This window comes from Talpa europaea, assembly GCF_964194135.1.
Source record: "Talpa europaea genome assembly, chromosome: 12".
NCBI lineage: Eukaryota > Metazoa > Chordata > Mammalia > Eulipotyphla > Talpidae > Talpa > Talpa europaea.
The window spans coordinates 47,311,766-47,327,597 of record NC_140079.1 but is presented as its reverse complement, the minus strand read 5'-3'; the positions used below and the strand labels follow the sequence as shown (position 1 = coordinate 47,327,597).

Sequence of the window (15,832 nt, the reverse complement as noted above, 5' to 3'; positions counted from 1 at the left end):
CTGTGCTTGGAGTGCTAGCACTGCACTACCTACCTCAGGCTTCATGTGCCTTCTCCGAATCTCCTCTTCTGTCTCTTAGGATGCTTGTCATTGGATTTAGGGCCACCCTAATCCAGGATGACCTTATCTCAAGATCCTTCATTTAATCATATTCACAAAGAGTCTTTTTCCATTTGTGGGGATACTCACAGGTATTGGGGTTCAGACTAATGTGGTTTTGGGGTAGCCATTCAATCCATCTTGATGGGACCTTGTCTAATACTCTATCTAGGTGTTTTTATATGGTACAGAGACAGGAAGGGGGGATCCCTCTGAAGCCCTTCCTGCAGAGTGTGCCTCTCCTGCCATAAGTGCCAATGGTTTCTGAGATGGAGTTTCACTGGTTTAATGGCTTTGGAGCAGAGACTGGGTTCACAGCTCACTTCAGCACTGACTGGTTTGTGTGACAGGGGTCCTGCAGTTGACTTTGGGGGGAATGCCACCTTCCCAGTCTGTCAAATGGACCCTTATGGTCACTGGGTTGGACCGGAAGGCGGTAGACAGCATGGTTGTTACCTGAGAGGTACTCTCACCCCTAGGTCTGACCTGGAGCCACCAGGGGAGTCCTCAGAATCTGTCCCCTGGGACTGAGGGCCCACTGTCTCAGACAAAGAATCCCATTGGTACGAGGAAGTGAGGCTACAGCCAATTGAAGTACCTGGTTTATTTCTGATGCAGGAGAATCTCAGAACAGTGGCAGGTTCTGGCAGTGGGGAGGTACTAGAACTCCACCTTGCATGCAGGGAAGGCCTCATCCTGCATCGATACAGTGCTGTTGCTGCCCAGCACCGTGATGCCCAGAGCCTGGTGCCGGGCATGCGTCTCCTCATACCATTCATGCATCGCCACTGAATCGAAGGTAGGAATCAGGGTGACCTGTGAGAAGACAAGCGAACCGCTATTGAGTGAAGTGGCTTCCCATCCCATTCCATACACTGCCGTGCATCACCTGATGCTTACAGCCAGACCAGCCCCAAAGTCCCTTCCCTTCTCCACAGCACCCAAAGGACCCTCACAACACAGTTCATCATAGCTCTGTGAATCCCTGGACCACACCCCATGCTTCTTATTCACCCTCTGCCTCCATTGCTCCCCCCTTTTCTTGTTCTGATCTCCCTCTGCTTCCTTGGTTAGTCAAGTTGGCTCCCACCTGCTGTGCCTCCCATCTGGGACTCTGCTCTATCAGCTGTGTAAGAGCAGAGGTTGCTCATACAAGGCCGGTGTCAGTGCTCACACACAATACCTGTGTACCATGTATCTGGAAACTTCCCTGTCTACCTAGATTTGGCTCAATATGTAAGGCTCTATTTCTATGTGGCTTTGAGCAAGCACAGCCTCTGCATAAATTCTCAACTTTCTAGCTGCATAGACACCACATATCCCATCATTTTCCTTGGCTAATTTTCATGCGACCACAGTGGTTAAGAGTCAGGGAGTCAAACCAGCTCTCTCCAGGTCCAAGTTTGCTACAGATGGATAAGGACATGGACATGATGGGAACAAGGTCCCGAGACTGGGACAGACTCCTCACTTTGGTCTCATTGTCCTGTTGGGAACAATCTACTTCCTCCTCTGTGACTTGGGTGAAGGTGGCACCGACCTCACAGGACTGTGCAGGGTTAACAATAAGACATCAGAAGGCATCTCACCCCATGTTCCATGCCAAGAGCTTGGGCAACGTCATAATGACATTTAGTGTTGTCAGACTACCTGAGGCCTCAAGTGGCTACACACCTGGAGGTCACGGTCCCACTGCTGCTTGCCGGCCAGCAGTGCATCCAATACAGACCGCATGCCTTCCTCCTTGCACTGGTCCTGACCACTGATGACATAGCAGAGGGCACGCACGCGCCGGAAGAACTCCTCATCCAGCAGGCGGGTGCTGTTCCCACTAGGCAGGTAGGCCAGGTCAAGGTAGACAGGAGAGCCAGATGAAGCTGCTGATCCTCCTGGACGGCTGCTGGTTGCCCCTGCAAGCAAGAGAACAGGGTCAGTCATGAGTTTCTGAAACCAGAAAGGGGCCAAGACCCAGGACCCAAGACAAGGCTCCCAGCACCACTGGCATCTCTCTGCACAGCACCACACTGGCAGGGGCAGTTATCCCAATGATCTCTGCAAACACCCAAGGCTCCCTTTCAGTGCCTGGAACCTCCCTGGCCAGTGCCTGAGCACAGACAACCCTAGAGTCAGAGGGTGGGGGCAACTGGGAAGGGCTTCCAGAAAGGGAGTTTTGAGAAGCTTGAGCTCCCACAGCAGCCAGAACCTGGAATGCGCTGCTGCTTCTGCAGTCTCCACATGTTCAATTACTCAAGAGACACTGATCACACCCTCCTGGGCCGCCAGGCCCTGAGGACATGGTGGTGACCAAGCAGACAAAAAACCCTGCCCCCAACAGTGATAGGGACCCAGAGGGGGTGTGGGAGGAACAAAGCTGCAAAGGGAAACTCAGGATGTGGCAGTCTGGATGGAGACAGAGTGAATCCAGAGTCTAAGGGGATGTAGCCACTCCTGGGCACGTGGGCTCATGACCAGCTGATCACAGCAGGGTATTGGGTGTGTAAAGTCTGCTCGACACTTAAACCATCCTACAATCATAAACACTGCCCAGCTCAGGGTGTGGGCCCATGGGGCACCTGTGGCATTTGCAGAATAATAAGACCCCAGCTCTAGGGCAGCAGAGTCTCCCACTCATAGCTAGGGATGGAGAAAACAAGGACCCAAGTGGAACCTTGGGAAGGGAAGGTCATCAAAGCTGTGCAAAGTGTGGGGAAGTTGGAGGCAGAGCATAATGGCAACAAGAGATCAAGGATTCCGGGCCTCCCCGGTGGCGCAGCGGTTGAGCACTGGGTTGCGAGGCTGCCTGTGGCCTCTGCAGCGGTTCGATCCCTGGCTGCTTCCCGGACACCAGAGGAGGGTCCCACATGGCGCGCAGACCTCTCCTGCCGCCCGCTGCTCCCCTCAGCAGTGTACTTCGGTCCTTCTGCCTGCTCTGCTCCCTGCTCTGGTGAATTCTCTCACCCTCCCACGCTTCTGACTGTACCCAGTGCATGTATAAACAAAACAAGCAAACAAACAAATAAATAAATAAAACATGCCTCTATAAAAAAAAAATTAAAAAAAAAAAAAAAAAGAGATCAAGGATTCCATGGGCAGGATAGCGGTCAAGTAGGAGCCCTAAGTTATAGCCTGGCAATTGCTGCTTTTGTGGTTAAGCTTTACTAGAACACATGCCCCACTCAGGTACTTACTGAGCTGCATTTGCCCTACAGCAGCCGAGATGATTATGGCACAGACAGCTGGCCTGCAAAGCTGAGAATGTTTACCCTTTAGCAATCTGGATTTGTCTTAAGCAACTAAAAATGGAGGGCCTCCCTTGTGGCACGAAAGGGTTAAGCACAGCACTGTGAAGCTATCCACAGCCTTTGCAGCACGAGTTCGATCCCCAGCCAGCCAGGGAGCTGACCCACATGGAGCAGCAGACCTCTCCTGTCTCACCCGCTGCCCCCCTCAGCAGTGTATTTCAGTCTGTCTGCCTGTTCTGTTCCCCACTCTGTCTCTGGTGCATCCTCTCACCCCCTGCACTTCTGGCCTTGTACCCCAATTCTTGTATGCATAAATAAATAAATCTTTTTTAAAAAAACTAAAAATGGAAACACTCTTGGGGATCTATCATCAACTCAAAAAATTATGTGCTCTTGCTATGTTTATTGCAGCATTATTTACAATAGCTAGGGTACGGAAACAATTAAGTGCCCATTGATAGAGAACTGGATCAAGGTATGGTATATCCACACAATGGATATACCATAAAGATGAAATGTTGCCACTTACAGCAAAATGGAATGGAAGGAGTTGGAGGGAATTATGTGTAGAAAAACAAGTCAAAACTACAAATATTGGACTTTACAAAGTGGATTACACAAAGCAAAATACTCTTAAAAACTAGTGATGCTAATAAATGATATGAGGCTTCTAAGGTTAAGAGCGAAGATGCTAGGGAGAAAAGGTCAAAGGGGTAGAAGAGAAGGTGGCAGGGAATAAAACCTTGCCATAGTTGATGAAAGACATAAACATAAGCATCAAAGTAGCTCAATTAATCCAAATGGGATGAACTCAAACAGACCCATACTGACATACAAAATCAAACTGTTGAGAGACAAAGAGAGAATCTGTTGAGACAGCTCAGGGGGAGCTTATAACTATAAATGCTTATATTTGATGTAAGAGAAGACTCAAATCAACAATAAATTTACAACTTAAGGAACTAGAAAAAAAGTTAAATTCAAGTCTAGAAGAAAGGAAATAATTAACAGCAGATTAAAAAAATAAAAAAAAAAACAACAGAAGAAAACCAACCAAAAGTTGGTTCTTCTAATCTAAAAAGGATTAACAAAATTGAAAAAGGAAAAAACCCTCAAATTTGTAAAATCAGAAATGAAAATGGGGATACCACTATGACTCCACAGCAATAAAAACACACTATGAGAGTATTATGAACAACTGTGCTCCAACAAATAGGAAAAAAGTACAAATTCCTAAAAAATAAAACCTACTAATACTGACTACAAAGAAACAGAAAATTTTTAAAGAAATGTAACTTTCCATAGTAAGGAGATTGAATCAATGATCAAACTGTCTGGGCTTACCTGTGAATTCTACCGAAACACTTAAAGAAGAACTAATACCAATCCTTCTCAAAATTTTCCAAAACACTGAAGAGCAAGAAATGCTTTCTATGATGCCAGCATTGTCCTGACACTAAGGTCAGACAAAGACACTATGAAAAATGAAATACAGACCAATATCTCTTAAGAACATGATGCAAAAATTAACAAAAATACCAAGAGACCACATTCAGTAGCATAGTAAAATGATAACACACCACAACCATGTGGGATTTATTCCTGGGGTGCAGGGATGGTTCAACAAACGAAAACTGAGCAATGTCACACATCACATTGACCGAACAAGGGAATAGCCCACATGAGCATTTCAACTGATACAGAAAGGCATTTGACAAAACTCAACATTCTCAACACTCAACAAACCTGGAATAGAAGGAAACTATCTCAACAAAAGAAAAATTATATATATGAAAAACCCAGAGTTCACATAATACTTAATGGTCCAAGACTGAAAGCTTTTCCTCCAAGATCAGGAACAATGCAATGATGCCACTTTCACCTCTTGTATTCAACATGGGACTAGAAATCTAACCAGAGCAATTAAGAAAGAAAAAGGTGTGAAAGCATACACACTGGAAAAGAGAATGTAAGGTTATCTCTTCTACAAAATGTAGTAGTATAGAAAACCCTAAAGATTCCACACACACAAAAGAAATCTGTGAGAACTGATAGATGAAATCATCAAAGTACTAGTTTGTGAACCAAAACCAGTTGAATTTCTATATAATAACAATGAAAATGCAAAGGGGGAAATTAAGAAAACTCCACTTACAATGGCATCGAAATTAAAGACACCCACGTTCATGAATTGGAAAACTTAACCCTTTGCACTCCGAACCATTTTACGATATTTTGATTTAATTTCTTGTGCCATTTCAAGATAAAACTTCAGGGAAACATGCATGTCTCAAAAAGTTGCGTTGAAATAACCTCAATTCCCCGTAATCACTAATAAATTGCAATGTCCCCTGAGAGGGGACATCCGAGTGATATGCTAAAATTCTGATGTCCCCTGAGAGGGGACAGCGGAGTGCAAAGGGTTAATACTGGTAAGGTATTAACACTACTAAAAACCATCTATAGATCAAAATCAAAATCCCAGTGATGTTCTTCTGAAGAAACAGAAAAATTCATTCTAAAATGTATAATGGAATCTTCAAGGGATCCCAAATAGCCAAGACAATCCTGAAAAAGAAGTACAAAGTTGGAGGATTCACACTTCTAGATTTCTAAATTTACTATAAAGCTCAGTAACAAGACAATGTGTTCTGGCATAAAGACAAGATATATAAATCAGTGGAACAGAGCCCAGAAATAAACCATCCCACATATGGTCAAAAGATTTTTGACAAGGGCACCAAGATCATTAAATGGGGACAGTCTCTCCAATAAAAGGTGCTTGGAAAACTGGTTCTCCACATGCAAAAAGATGAAACTGTAATCTTAATTAGCACCCCATACAAAAATGAACTTAACTGATCAAGAGCCAGACCTATAAAACTCTTAGAAGAAAACCTAAGACAGAAGTTTCAGGACATTGAATTTGATGATCTCTTAGATATGACACCAAAAGCATAGGAGACAAAAGGAAAAGGAGACAATATGGACTTTACAAACTGAAAACTTAGGAATCAAAAAAACCCACTATCAACCATATAAAAAGGCAGTCCACAGAATGATAGGAAATATCTCAGACATTTGTACACCATGCTCCTAGCAACTCAATTGTCCACTGGATGATGAGAGGCTAAACAAAAGATGGTTCATCCAGACACTGGAATATTATTCAGTCTTGAAAAACTGAAAATTCTCACACAGGCTAGATGGATAAATATTGAGGACATTTTGCTGAGTGAAATAAGAAAGAAACAAAAGGGCAAACACTGATTCCACTTATGAGGTCCCCAGAGACAGAAATTAGGATGATGGCTGCCAGGGGCTGGAAGAGGGGTTGTGGAATGAGTTTAATGGAGAGAGTTCTGAAAGATGAAAACGTTCTGGACATGGAGAGTGGTAATGGATGAACAACAATGTGAATGCACTTAATGTCACTGAACTGCACACTTAAACAGAGTTAAGACAGGAAGTTGTATCACTTGTAATCAGGGAAATGCAAATCAAAACTACCATGAGGTACCATCTTACACCAGTGAGAATGGTACATATTAAAAAAACTATCAACAACAAATGTTGGCAAGGATGTAGAGAAAAAGGAACTCTCCTGCACTGCTGGTGGGAGTGCAAACTGGTCCATCCACTATGGAGAGCTGTGTGGAGATTTCTGGACCTACTAAACATAGAGCTTCCATATGACCCAGCAATTCCACTCCTAGGTATCTACCCAAAGGACACAGAAACATCCATTCCAAAGAACACCTGCACCCCTATGTTTATAGCAGCACTGTTTACAATAGCTAAGCTTTGGAAACAACCCAAATGCCCAAAAATAGATGACTGGATCAAGAAGATGTGGTACATATATACCATGGAATATTACTCAGCATTCAAAAAAGATAAACACATGCAATTTGCAGCAACATGGATGGCGCTGGAAGGGATCATGCTCAGCGAAATAAGCCAGAAAGAAAAAGAAAAATACCGGATGGTCTCACTCATAGCAGGAATCTAGAAAACTTAAATAAGGGACCAGGAAAAAGAATAACTATAAGAAAGAAAATATCAAAATCAACAAACAACTATGAACAAGAGACACTCTATGGGGGGTGGGGAGGGGAGGGATTGGGGTCAAAATAAGGGGGTTGCAATTGTATGGGGAATATAAAAATAAAATTTATTTAAAAAAAAAGACAGGAAGTTGTTTCATATAGTTGACCATTAAAAAAAATTTTAAGCACTGTGGGACTGAGACCACTTTTCTCAGAAAGCTGACAGGTTGGCCCCTTGGCTGGTGTCAGGGAACCTGGATTTCCATCCCTCCCTAAACCCTAAGAGCAGCTCACTCTACTAACTGTCCATATATGAATGTGGCTTACATGGATCCCTGCTTTCCCCTTTCTGGGAGAGTGGAATTTAGGGTCATGTCAGGTGGGGGCTGGGGGAGAGACCCTATGTTATCAGCCCCCAATAGAAATTATGGGTGCTGAGTCTATTGGGTTCCCCTGGTAGACAGAACCCCACACAGATCTTCTTAACATAGTGAGAGATGGAGTCAGCACTGTGGGTACCCCCCCATGAGGGCGGCAACAGGAGGCTCATGCCTGTCCTTGTGGCCTCCCTTTTGCTTGTCTGCTCTGGGTCCTTTTGCTGTAAGTCTCAATTGCAAGTCTATGCCCTCCTCCTGGTAAACCAGTGAATCAGGGCCGAGGCGGGGTGTGTGGTGGTCTCAGGAACCCTGGGTATGGTTGAGGTCACACAACAAACAGGGCACAGAAGGAGCTGGCCAGTAACCTACTGTAGGTTTTCCCAGTCCCCAGGCACTTACCAGTTGGGCCTCGAGCAGCTGTCTTGGGGGCTGAGGACTTCCTGGACAGGGGTGCCCGACCCCCCTTGTCACTGAGCTCGCTCCGGGCACTGAGGGGTCGACTGTTCCGGTCCCCACTTGCCAGTCCCTTGGTTTTGGCAGTAGTCACTGGAGTGGCTTTGGGGGCTGTAGTCCCGGGGTTGGTGCGGACAAGGGACTTGCGGGTACGGCTGAGGGCTTCCGCTACTCGGGCCTGCTTGGGGGGCAGCATCTCAGGGTCCACCATGCAGATGCTGGGCGGAGTGGGCAGAGGTGGGGGAAACTTGAGGGGCTCAGGTAGGGGGTCATGACGAGGGACCCCAAAGCCCTCTGTGTCCTCATCTGAGTCCACAGTGCCAGAGGCAGCAGGCAGTGGGTCTGAGTCAGACAGGGTGGGCAAGGACTCGCTGACAGACGTGGGTGGCGTTTCCTCAGCCCCTGGAGCCCCTGCTCGCTCCTGGGACCGGGCACTACTGTCGTTGGAGCTCCCAGGCGATGCAGGAGCTGGTGCCATGGACATAGCCTTGCGGTGCTCAAACTCACAGGGCGACACCAGGCACAGGTCCACATCGTGTGGGGAAGCTGAACGCCGAGCCCTGGGGCCCCGCAGTGGGAGGCTCAGCCCGGTCTCATTGGCAGTGGCAGGAGCTGGCGGCAGCACCTGCTCAAAAGAAACAGACAGGGACTCGTCCACCTCTGTGGAGTGTGGAGAGCCCACCTCAGCAGGCAGTGAGGGTGTAGTCACTGTGGGTGAGGCATCTGGCCCAGCTTCCCCACCCCGCAGGGGGCTCAGGGACATCCGCCCACTGCCCTCGGCTGGGCCCTGGTGGGCTTCCACAGGCGAGGGGGTACATGGCTGGGGGGTGCTGTTGATTAATGGCAGTTCCAGAGACTTCTCCTGTGAGTTGCCTGCATTCTCCCTGGCAAGGTTCAGCCCCAGTTCCAGGCTGCTCTCTTGACTAGGTGCGGCCACCTGTTGGGGGGCAGGGGAACTGTGGGTCTCTGAGGGAGGGCTGGCCTCTCTGCACTGGAAGCTCGGGGGGCTGTGGGGTCCATTCTCTGCTGGTGGGCCACCAAGACTGGTGGAAGCAGGTGCTCTGCGAGACTTAGGGGCTGCCTGGGCACCTGCTTTCTTGACATTGACCACAGAAGAGGCTGCCCGGCGCACTTCACGGACTTGGGGCTGGGCCCGAGGGACACTAGGCTTGGGTTCCTTCTTCAGCTCCCGGGGGGGCCTAACTTCTTTCTCAGCTCTTCGAGGGGCCTCAGCCCGCGGTGGTTCCTTCCGGGCCACCCCAGAGCGCTCCTGGACAGGCCTGGCAGGTGCTTTTGTCCGGCTCTCTCTCCTCAAGCTGTCCCTGGAGCCCACGCTTTCCTTGCTCTCAGCACGCCGAGGTCCTGCCAGATCTTGGGGCGTCACCACAGGCTCCCTCAAGAACCCCAAGTGCTGCAAGCGCACCAGACCATCCAAGAGGCGAGCAGGTGGTGTGCAGCCAGGAAACAGCACACGTACCACCTTCTCTGCAATGCCAGCAGGGTGCCATACCAAAAGGGCACACACAGAGGCCAGAGAATGGTCAGCTCCAGCTGCGGGTGGGTGCAGCACATACATGTCCAGCCGGCCCACACCCATCTTCTGGAAAAGCACAGTAGGCTCGGCTGGCAGAGGCCCACGGCTCAGGGGCAGGGGCGTGAGGCCTAGGCGAGTCAGGAGGCTCAGGGCCAGCTCTGCCTCATCCTCACCGCATACCAGGCGTGAAGCTGCCACACGGGCATTGAGAAACACCACCCCCAGGGTTGGGGAGATGAGTCTGCGCAGACGGTCATCCCCAGAGCCCCCACCAGCTGCTGCCTCCTCCCGCTCCGCCAGTTTGCGCCGCAGGAGGCTGTTGAGGCCAGGGAGGCTGTCAGCACCTGCATGGGTCACTAGCACAGCATCCACCCGGTCCAGGTGCCGCACCAGTTTCCAGAAGCTCGACTTGGGGTTTGAGCCACCGTTAACCAGCACAGTGAAGCCATTGACGGCAAAGAAGGCAGCATCACCGAGACCCCCAGGGAAGATGTAGCAGCAGGGCCGAGCGAGCCTGAGGAAGCCCACGGAAGCTGGTGGCTCAAGCAGCTCAAAGGGAGACGGCGGTTCCAGTGACTCAGCCACGTACTCTAGGAACTCACGCAGGCCCTCAGAGGCTGGCAGCTGCCCTGGTGGGTTTAGTCGCAGCTGCAGCACCCCTTGGAGGCCCAGCACTTCAGGAGCCAGCTGGGCCCAGTCCCCGAAGGTTGGACAGGTGATGGTAAGCTTGGAAGGCTCTGTAGGAGGTGATGCTGAGACCAGTAGATCCTGGATCTGTAGAGGGGCAGGGAAAGGTTAAGGGGCTACCCAGTGCCAGGCAACACCCAGACCCTGGAGAAAACTAGGCAGATACCCCATCCTGCTTCTTGGAGTTTGGAGGGTCTCTTGCTAACTCAAGAGACCAGGACAAAATGCAGCCCTCCCCAGGTTGGCTTCACCTATTGTCCCTCTCCTCAACCCTTCCCTGCCTCTAAGCCTTTGCTCTTAATCCCCACAACAGACTCCATGCCCCACCTCTGTGCTGGCTTTATTCAGCATCACTATACTACCATATCATTCACAGTGTGAAAGTGAGGTTGGCAGCATTTTCTGCTCACTTGCCCCCCCTACCACCACCCCCCAGCTCTGTCCCAGAGAGGATCAGGAATCTGGGCACCACTAGAAGCCTCTGGGACATCCTATGACCTTAGGCACAGTCTTTACCGTGACTGGACTCTGAGAACAGGGGGCACATGTGCCACCACCACGGTCCACAGAGCAGGAGGGGATGGGGCTCACGGGAAGGGGGGCAGCAGGTCGCTGTAGCATGCAGCCAGATGGGGATGAGCCAGGATGGGCAAAAGTATTTACCTCTTTGTCCCCCAGAACCTGAAGGAAGTGGCGGGATGAGAAGCCCCCTGTCTGGAGCAGCAGTTCCCCAGTATCCTCCAGGCAGGGCCCAGCGAGTACCAGGAGCTTGTGAGGGGCAGGGTCCAACAGGAGGTTCCGAAGCTGGGGTGGGAGGAAGAGTGTTATAGGAGCTATTCTATGCAGTGACATAACCAGAACCCCTCTTTGGGGTAGCCCCAAATCTATACCTGTTCTGGTCCCAACCCAGGGCTAGGTCAATGTTCAACCCTAATAGAATCTGGAAGGGTATACTCGAGGTCTTCTGCTGGGCCCTACCTCCACCCCCCCCGGCAAACTCCTACTCATCCTACAAAGCCCAACTCCATCCTACAAAGCCCACTCCTCCTGGAGACCCTCTATACCTTTTCTGTGCTCCCACAAGCCCAATCCTAAAGCCATGCAGAGGGAGGTATCCTCCAGAGTAAGCCCCTTGAAGGAGTAAATGTGAACATTTTTTATCTGATGAATCAAGGGTCTCTAGAGGAGTGCCCCAGGGCTCTATTGTACTCATCTCCCTGATGGGCAATAATTGGCCGAAGGCTTCAGAAGCCTACAAGATTGAGTATTCAGAATTCAGTGCTGATAACTAATGTGCCCATATGGGTAAAAGCACATCAGCAGAGTCTTGCCTGTTCCCTTCCATCTTTACGGTCCCACCCCTTTCTCCCAAATTCCAGCCTTTTCTGATCTCAATTCTTCCCCAGGAGAGAGTATGTTGAGGCTGGAATCATCAGGAGTGGCTTCCTGTATAGAGACAAGGATTTCATACAGCATGATGTCAGGGACAAGGAAGATCAGGATAGGAATGGTGACCGGCTATCTCCCCTAGGGTCCGATCCCTGCCTACCTCATCACACAGGGATTTGTCGGATGGGTTCAAGAGGACCAAGGTCTCCAAGGTGTCTCCACGGTGGTGTAGGCTCCGCTGGCCTGTGAGGGAACCAGACCCTATGAGTTTGGGGCTGTCCCAGGATCAGACACTGCCTGCCCTGTGAGGCCCCAGGCAGCCACAGGCTCCTGTAGACTATTTCCTGGGAACTCCAGCCAGAGGGTCACCCAGGATTAAGAGGTACATGGAAGAACCACAAATCATAAGGCAGAATCAACAAGCCATTTTGAAGGTCACACACTAGCATGGCGGTGACAAGGTCTCTTGTGGGGCCCTACTCCCAACTGTTAGCTCTGTGGGGTATACCATGATCACTCCATTTTATAAACAAGGAGTCTGAACCCAGGAAGAGCCAAAACGGGATGCCCCACAAGAGGGCTCATATGGGATAGGCCCTGAGACAGGACCAAGGTTTCTGAGGATCAGGAAGTGGTGGGTGGGGCATAAAGCCTCATGGGCTTGGAGGGGGGAGCCAAAGCCTGGTCTGACCCCATAGCCCAGATGTGTTCTAAATATCATGCTTGTCAGTATTAGTCTTATCACACAGATGTTGTCTCACTAGGGGGAAACCAAGGCACATAGAGGGGAAGTGGCCAACAAGGTCACACAGAGCAGATGGGATTTCTAGCCCTTCATCCTGTTAGAGGCCAGGAAGCCACCAGGAGTCACTGGGACAATGAGGTGACAGACACTTCCTTCCCACCCAGAGGCTGGGAGGTGACTCAACATGCTGGGGGCGGGGGGGGGGGGTTGTAGGGAATACCCATGCCACACTCAGTTGCTCTGTTCACCCTGGGTCACCCCTGCCCGCTCCCCAATCCTAGCCACATGCTAGAGAGAGTGGGGTAGGGAGGAGGCCAAGGAAGAGTTGGTTACTCCTCCATCTGGCCTCTTCTCAGCCCATCTATTCAGCAGCTACTGTGCACCTGGTCCTCTACAGAGGTCACCACTACAAGCCAGACACAGTCCCTCCCTATGCGGGGCCCATATTCCACCCCTGGGCCCTCAATCTTCGCAGTGCCTCTCTTTCTAAACGCCCTTTCCTACTACTAAGCCTCTATATGACACACCACCTGACACGCCAGCCCCAGCTGCTTCTGACCCAAAAGACTGCTGGTTGGAGGTCTCCCTTCCCCTATGCCTCCGCTGCCTCATATGTAAAAGGTGGACAAAATCACTAATTCCTGCTTTGTCGGTTGTTGAGGACTGAGGACGTTGACACTGGGTCAGTGGCCACCACTGCTTGGTATTCACCATTGGGGAGAATCTCAGCTACACTATTACTGAGGTTATTTATTACCGTGCCCCCCTCTCTCCACGCCTAGCATTCAGAAACACCTAACCAATGGACAAGTGGAAGGGAAGCACCTAGGACACCTGGGGAGCCCAGTCTCACCTTTCACGATGCTGGAGAAGGTTGCTGAGTGCCGGGACACGAAGACCTTGAGTTGCTCATCCAGGCTACAGAGGCCAGGGTCAATGTCCCAGGACCGAATGCCTGGTAAGGGCAGGGCATGGGGGTGTGGGGTTAGCTGGGCTCCTTAGCTCCCTGAAAGTTTCAATAACTAGTATCTGGTGAGAGGGGTTACCCCAGCATCCTCCCCTTGACTCCCATTGCATCAAGAACATAGAACATAACCTATAATTTTACAGAGAAGACTCAGAACATTAGCAAAAAAGTCCGTCTCCCAAGTGGTCAATGTCCCCTTCATCTCACCCTTTCCTCTGATTTTGCAGCTCCCCTGACTTTCCAGTGTGGCACAGGTCATTCTCACTGCCCGGAGGCCCTTTCTCTTGCCATGCTCCCCTAACCTTCTACATTGTCTAAGCACCCCTGACACCACGGGAGTGCTTAAACTTGGTCTATCCTCAGAACTGAAGTGTGGACTGCAATCCCATTGTACAGGCCATGAAAGGCACCTGTCATTCTGAGATGCATGGGTGAATACCTTCCAACTTCGGTGTGGGGTGCACCACATCTGCCCAACCTACATGCCAAGTGGCTGCAGGTGAACCTTGCAGGTGCACCCATGAGTCACCACCCCAGCTGCCAAATCCTCTGGGCAGGTCGCACCCGCCCACACCCCAATTAGCAGCTTCTCTTAGAGCAACTAAAAGTGAACCCCGCGGCTCTGGGCATAGCCTCTCCAGGCCTACTCCTCCCTGCAGCACTACTCTGCTGCTAAGCCCAGGCAATGCAGGCCACCCCGCCTTCCCCTCGACGGTCCCGGGCTGGCGGGAAGTTGAGCGGTCGCCCGCGTTACACAATTGCCAGGGCCTCAAAGCCCAGCCCGTGTGCCCTCCCCGGTCTGCACCCTTGTCTGCATCCCAGGCTGGGCGGGGCTGCCCAACTCCGACGCCGATGCCGCTTCCTACAAGGGCGCCCAGGGCCTGTGCCCGAGTCATGCGCCTAGTGGTGAGGGGGTACCGAACCGCAGGCCGCCAGGGCCTAGATTCCTCCGTTTACGGTCCCACCCCTCTCCTTTGCCCCAGAATTCCGCCTGGGAACCCTGCGCCGCCCTCCCGGCCCCTCAGGATCCAGCCTCCGCCCCCCCCCCGACCGGCCGCCCCGCCCCTGGGCCCCACTGGCCTCCCACACCCGGAATCCTTAAATCCTCTGCTCCGGCTCTTGGCCCCCTCGCCCTGCCTCCCCACCCCTCGCCGCTGAATCCCCGCCACCCCGGGTCTTTGCCCCAGTCACCCCCAACCCTGACACCCCTGGGTCCAGTCCTTATCCCGCGAACAATCCCCGCTCCCGGCCCCGAGGTCCCGCGGTCTCCTGCCTCTGACCCCCCACCCCGACCCCTTCCTCGGGGGCCAGAATCTCGGCGCGCGCCCGCGCCCGCCCCGCCGCGCCCGCGCCCCGGCCCGCCCCAACCTCGCTCGAGCTCCTCCAGCACGTAGGCCAGCAGCCCCGGGCACCCGCACTCTCCGCCCACCACCAGCAGCAGCGAGCTGGGCGCCTCACTCGCGCTGGGGCCGGCCGCCGCGGGCTCGGGCACCGCCGCCATCTTCGCACCGCCCTGACGCCGCCAGCGCCCGCCCCGCCGGCCCCGCCGGCCCCGCCCCGAGGGGCCGAACCGGAAGAGCCGAAGACCCCGCCCGGAAACCCTGCCCCCGCCCCATCCCCCGGCCCCGCCTCTGGAGGGCCGGCGAGTTGGGGGATGCGGATGCCCAAGAGCTTGGTGGACTCTGGAGTTTCCACTTTAGGACCGCCTCCAGATGACCCTTTATGCAATTCATTCATTCATTCTTTCAGCAAGCTTCGACTTCTCCCTACCGCATGCCAGTCGGAACCCTTGACCCCAGGGAACTCACTTCTCATGCTAGTGGTCCAAATCAGAACTAGGCCCAGATGATCCCAGCTGCCTAGGTCAAGGCTTGAACAGAGAAAAGAAAGGTATCTTAAGCTAAGATTTTGAGGATTCTGTAGGAGTTTGCTAAATGTAGGTAGTTGGTACCTTGATAGCTTGATAGAGCATGTGAGGCAAAAGTTTAGAGGTACATAAGTACACGTGTTTGTCACACATTCTGGAACCCTCTGGTCCTGGAGCAAGGTGACATACTTCTGCACATACTATGTGCCAGGTATTCTATTCCATTAGCCTACGGAATACATGGCCAAACCTATAGGTAAGTACTGTTACCATGATCATTTCAGATCAAAGGAGAGGAAGCTGAAGTTTGCAGAGGTGAAGTCACCAGGCATGTAAGTAGTATAACAGAGATTTGAACACCTGAGGGTCTGATTTGAGGTCCATCCTCTGGCAGGGTCTGAGTGCCTGGTGGATATGGGTACT

The 15,832-nt window shown here is 51.4% G+C and overlaps 1 protein-coding gene across 1 annotated transcript; it reads right to left on the bottom strand.

The window, feature by feature from the left end:
* Nucleotides 1-722: 722 nt before the first annotated feature.
* Nucleotides 723-15,317, bottom strand: MAP1S (microtubule associated protein 1S; the record flags this gene model as incomplete). Its single annotated transcript, XM_084250029.1, has 8 exons — nt 723-915; nt 1,774-2,009; nt 8,167-10,528; nt 11,105-11,245; nt 11,991-12,091; nt 13,429-13,530; nt 14,911-15,173; nt 15,313-15,317. The coding sequence occupies 8 exons, from the start codon at nt 15,315-15,317 to the stop codon at nt 760-762; spliced, it is 3,366 nt and encodes a 1,121-aa protein (XP_084106155.1). The 3' UTR covers nt 723-759.
* Between the last annotated feature and the right edge of the window lie 515 nt (nt 15,318-15,832).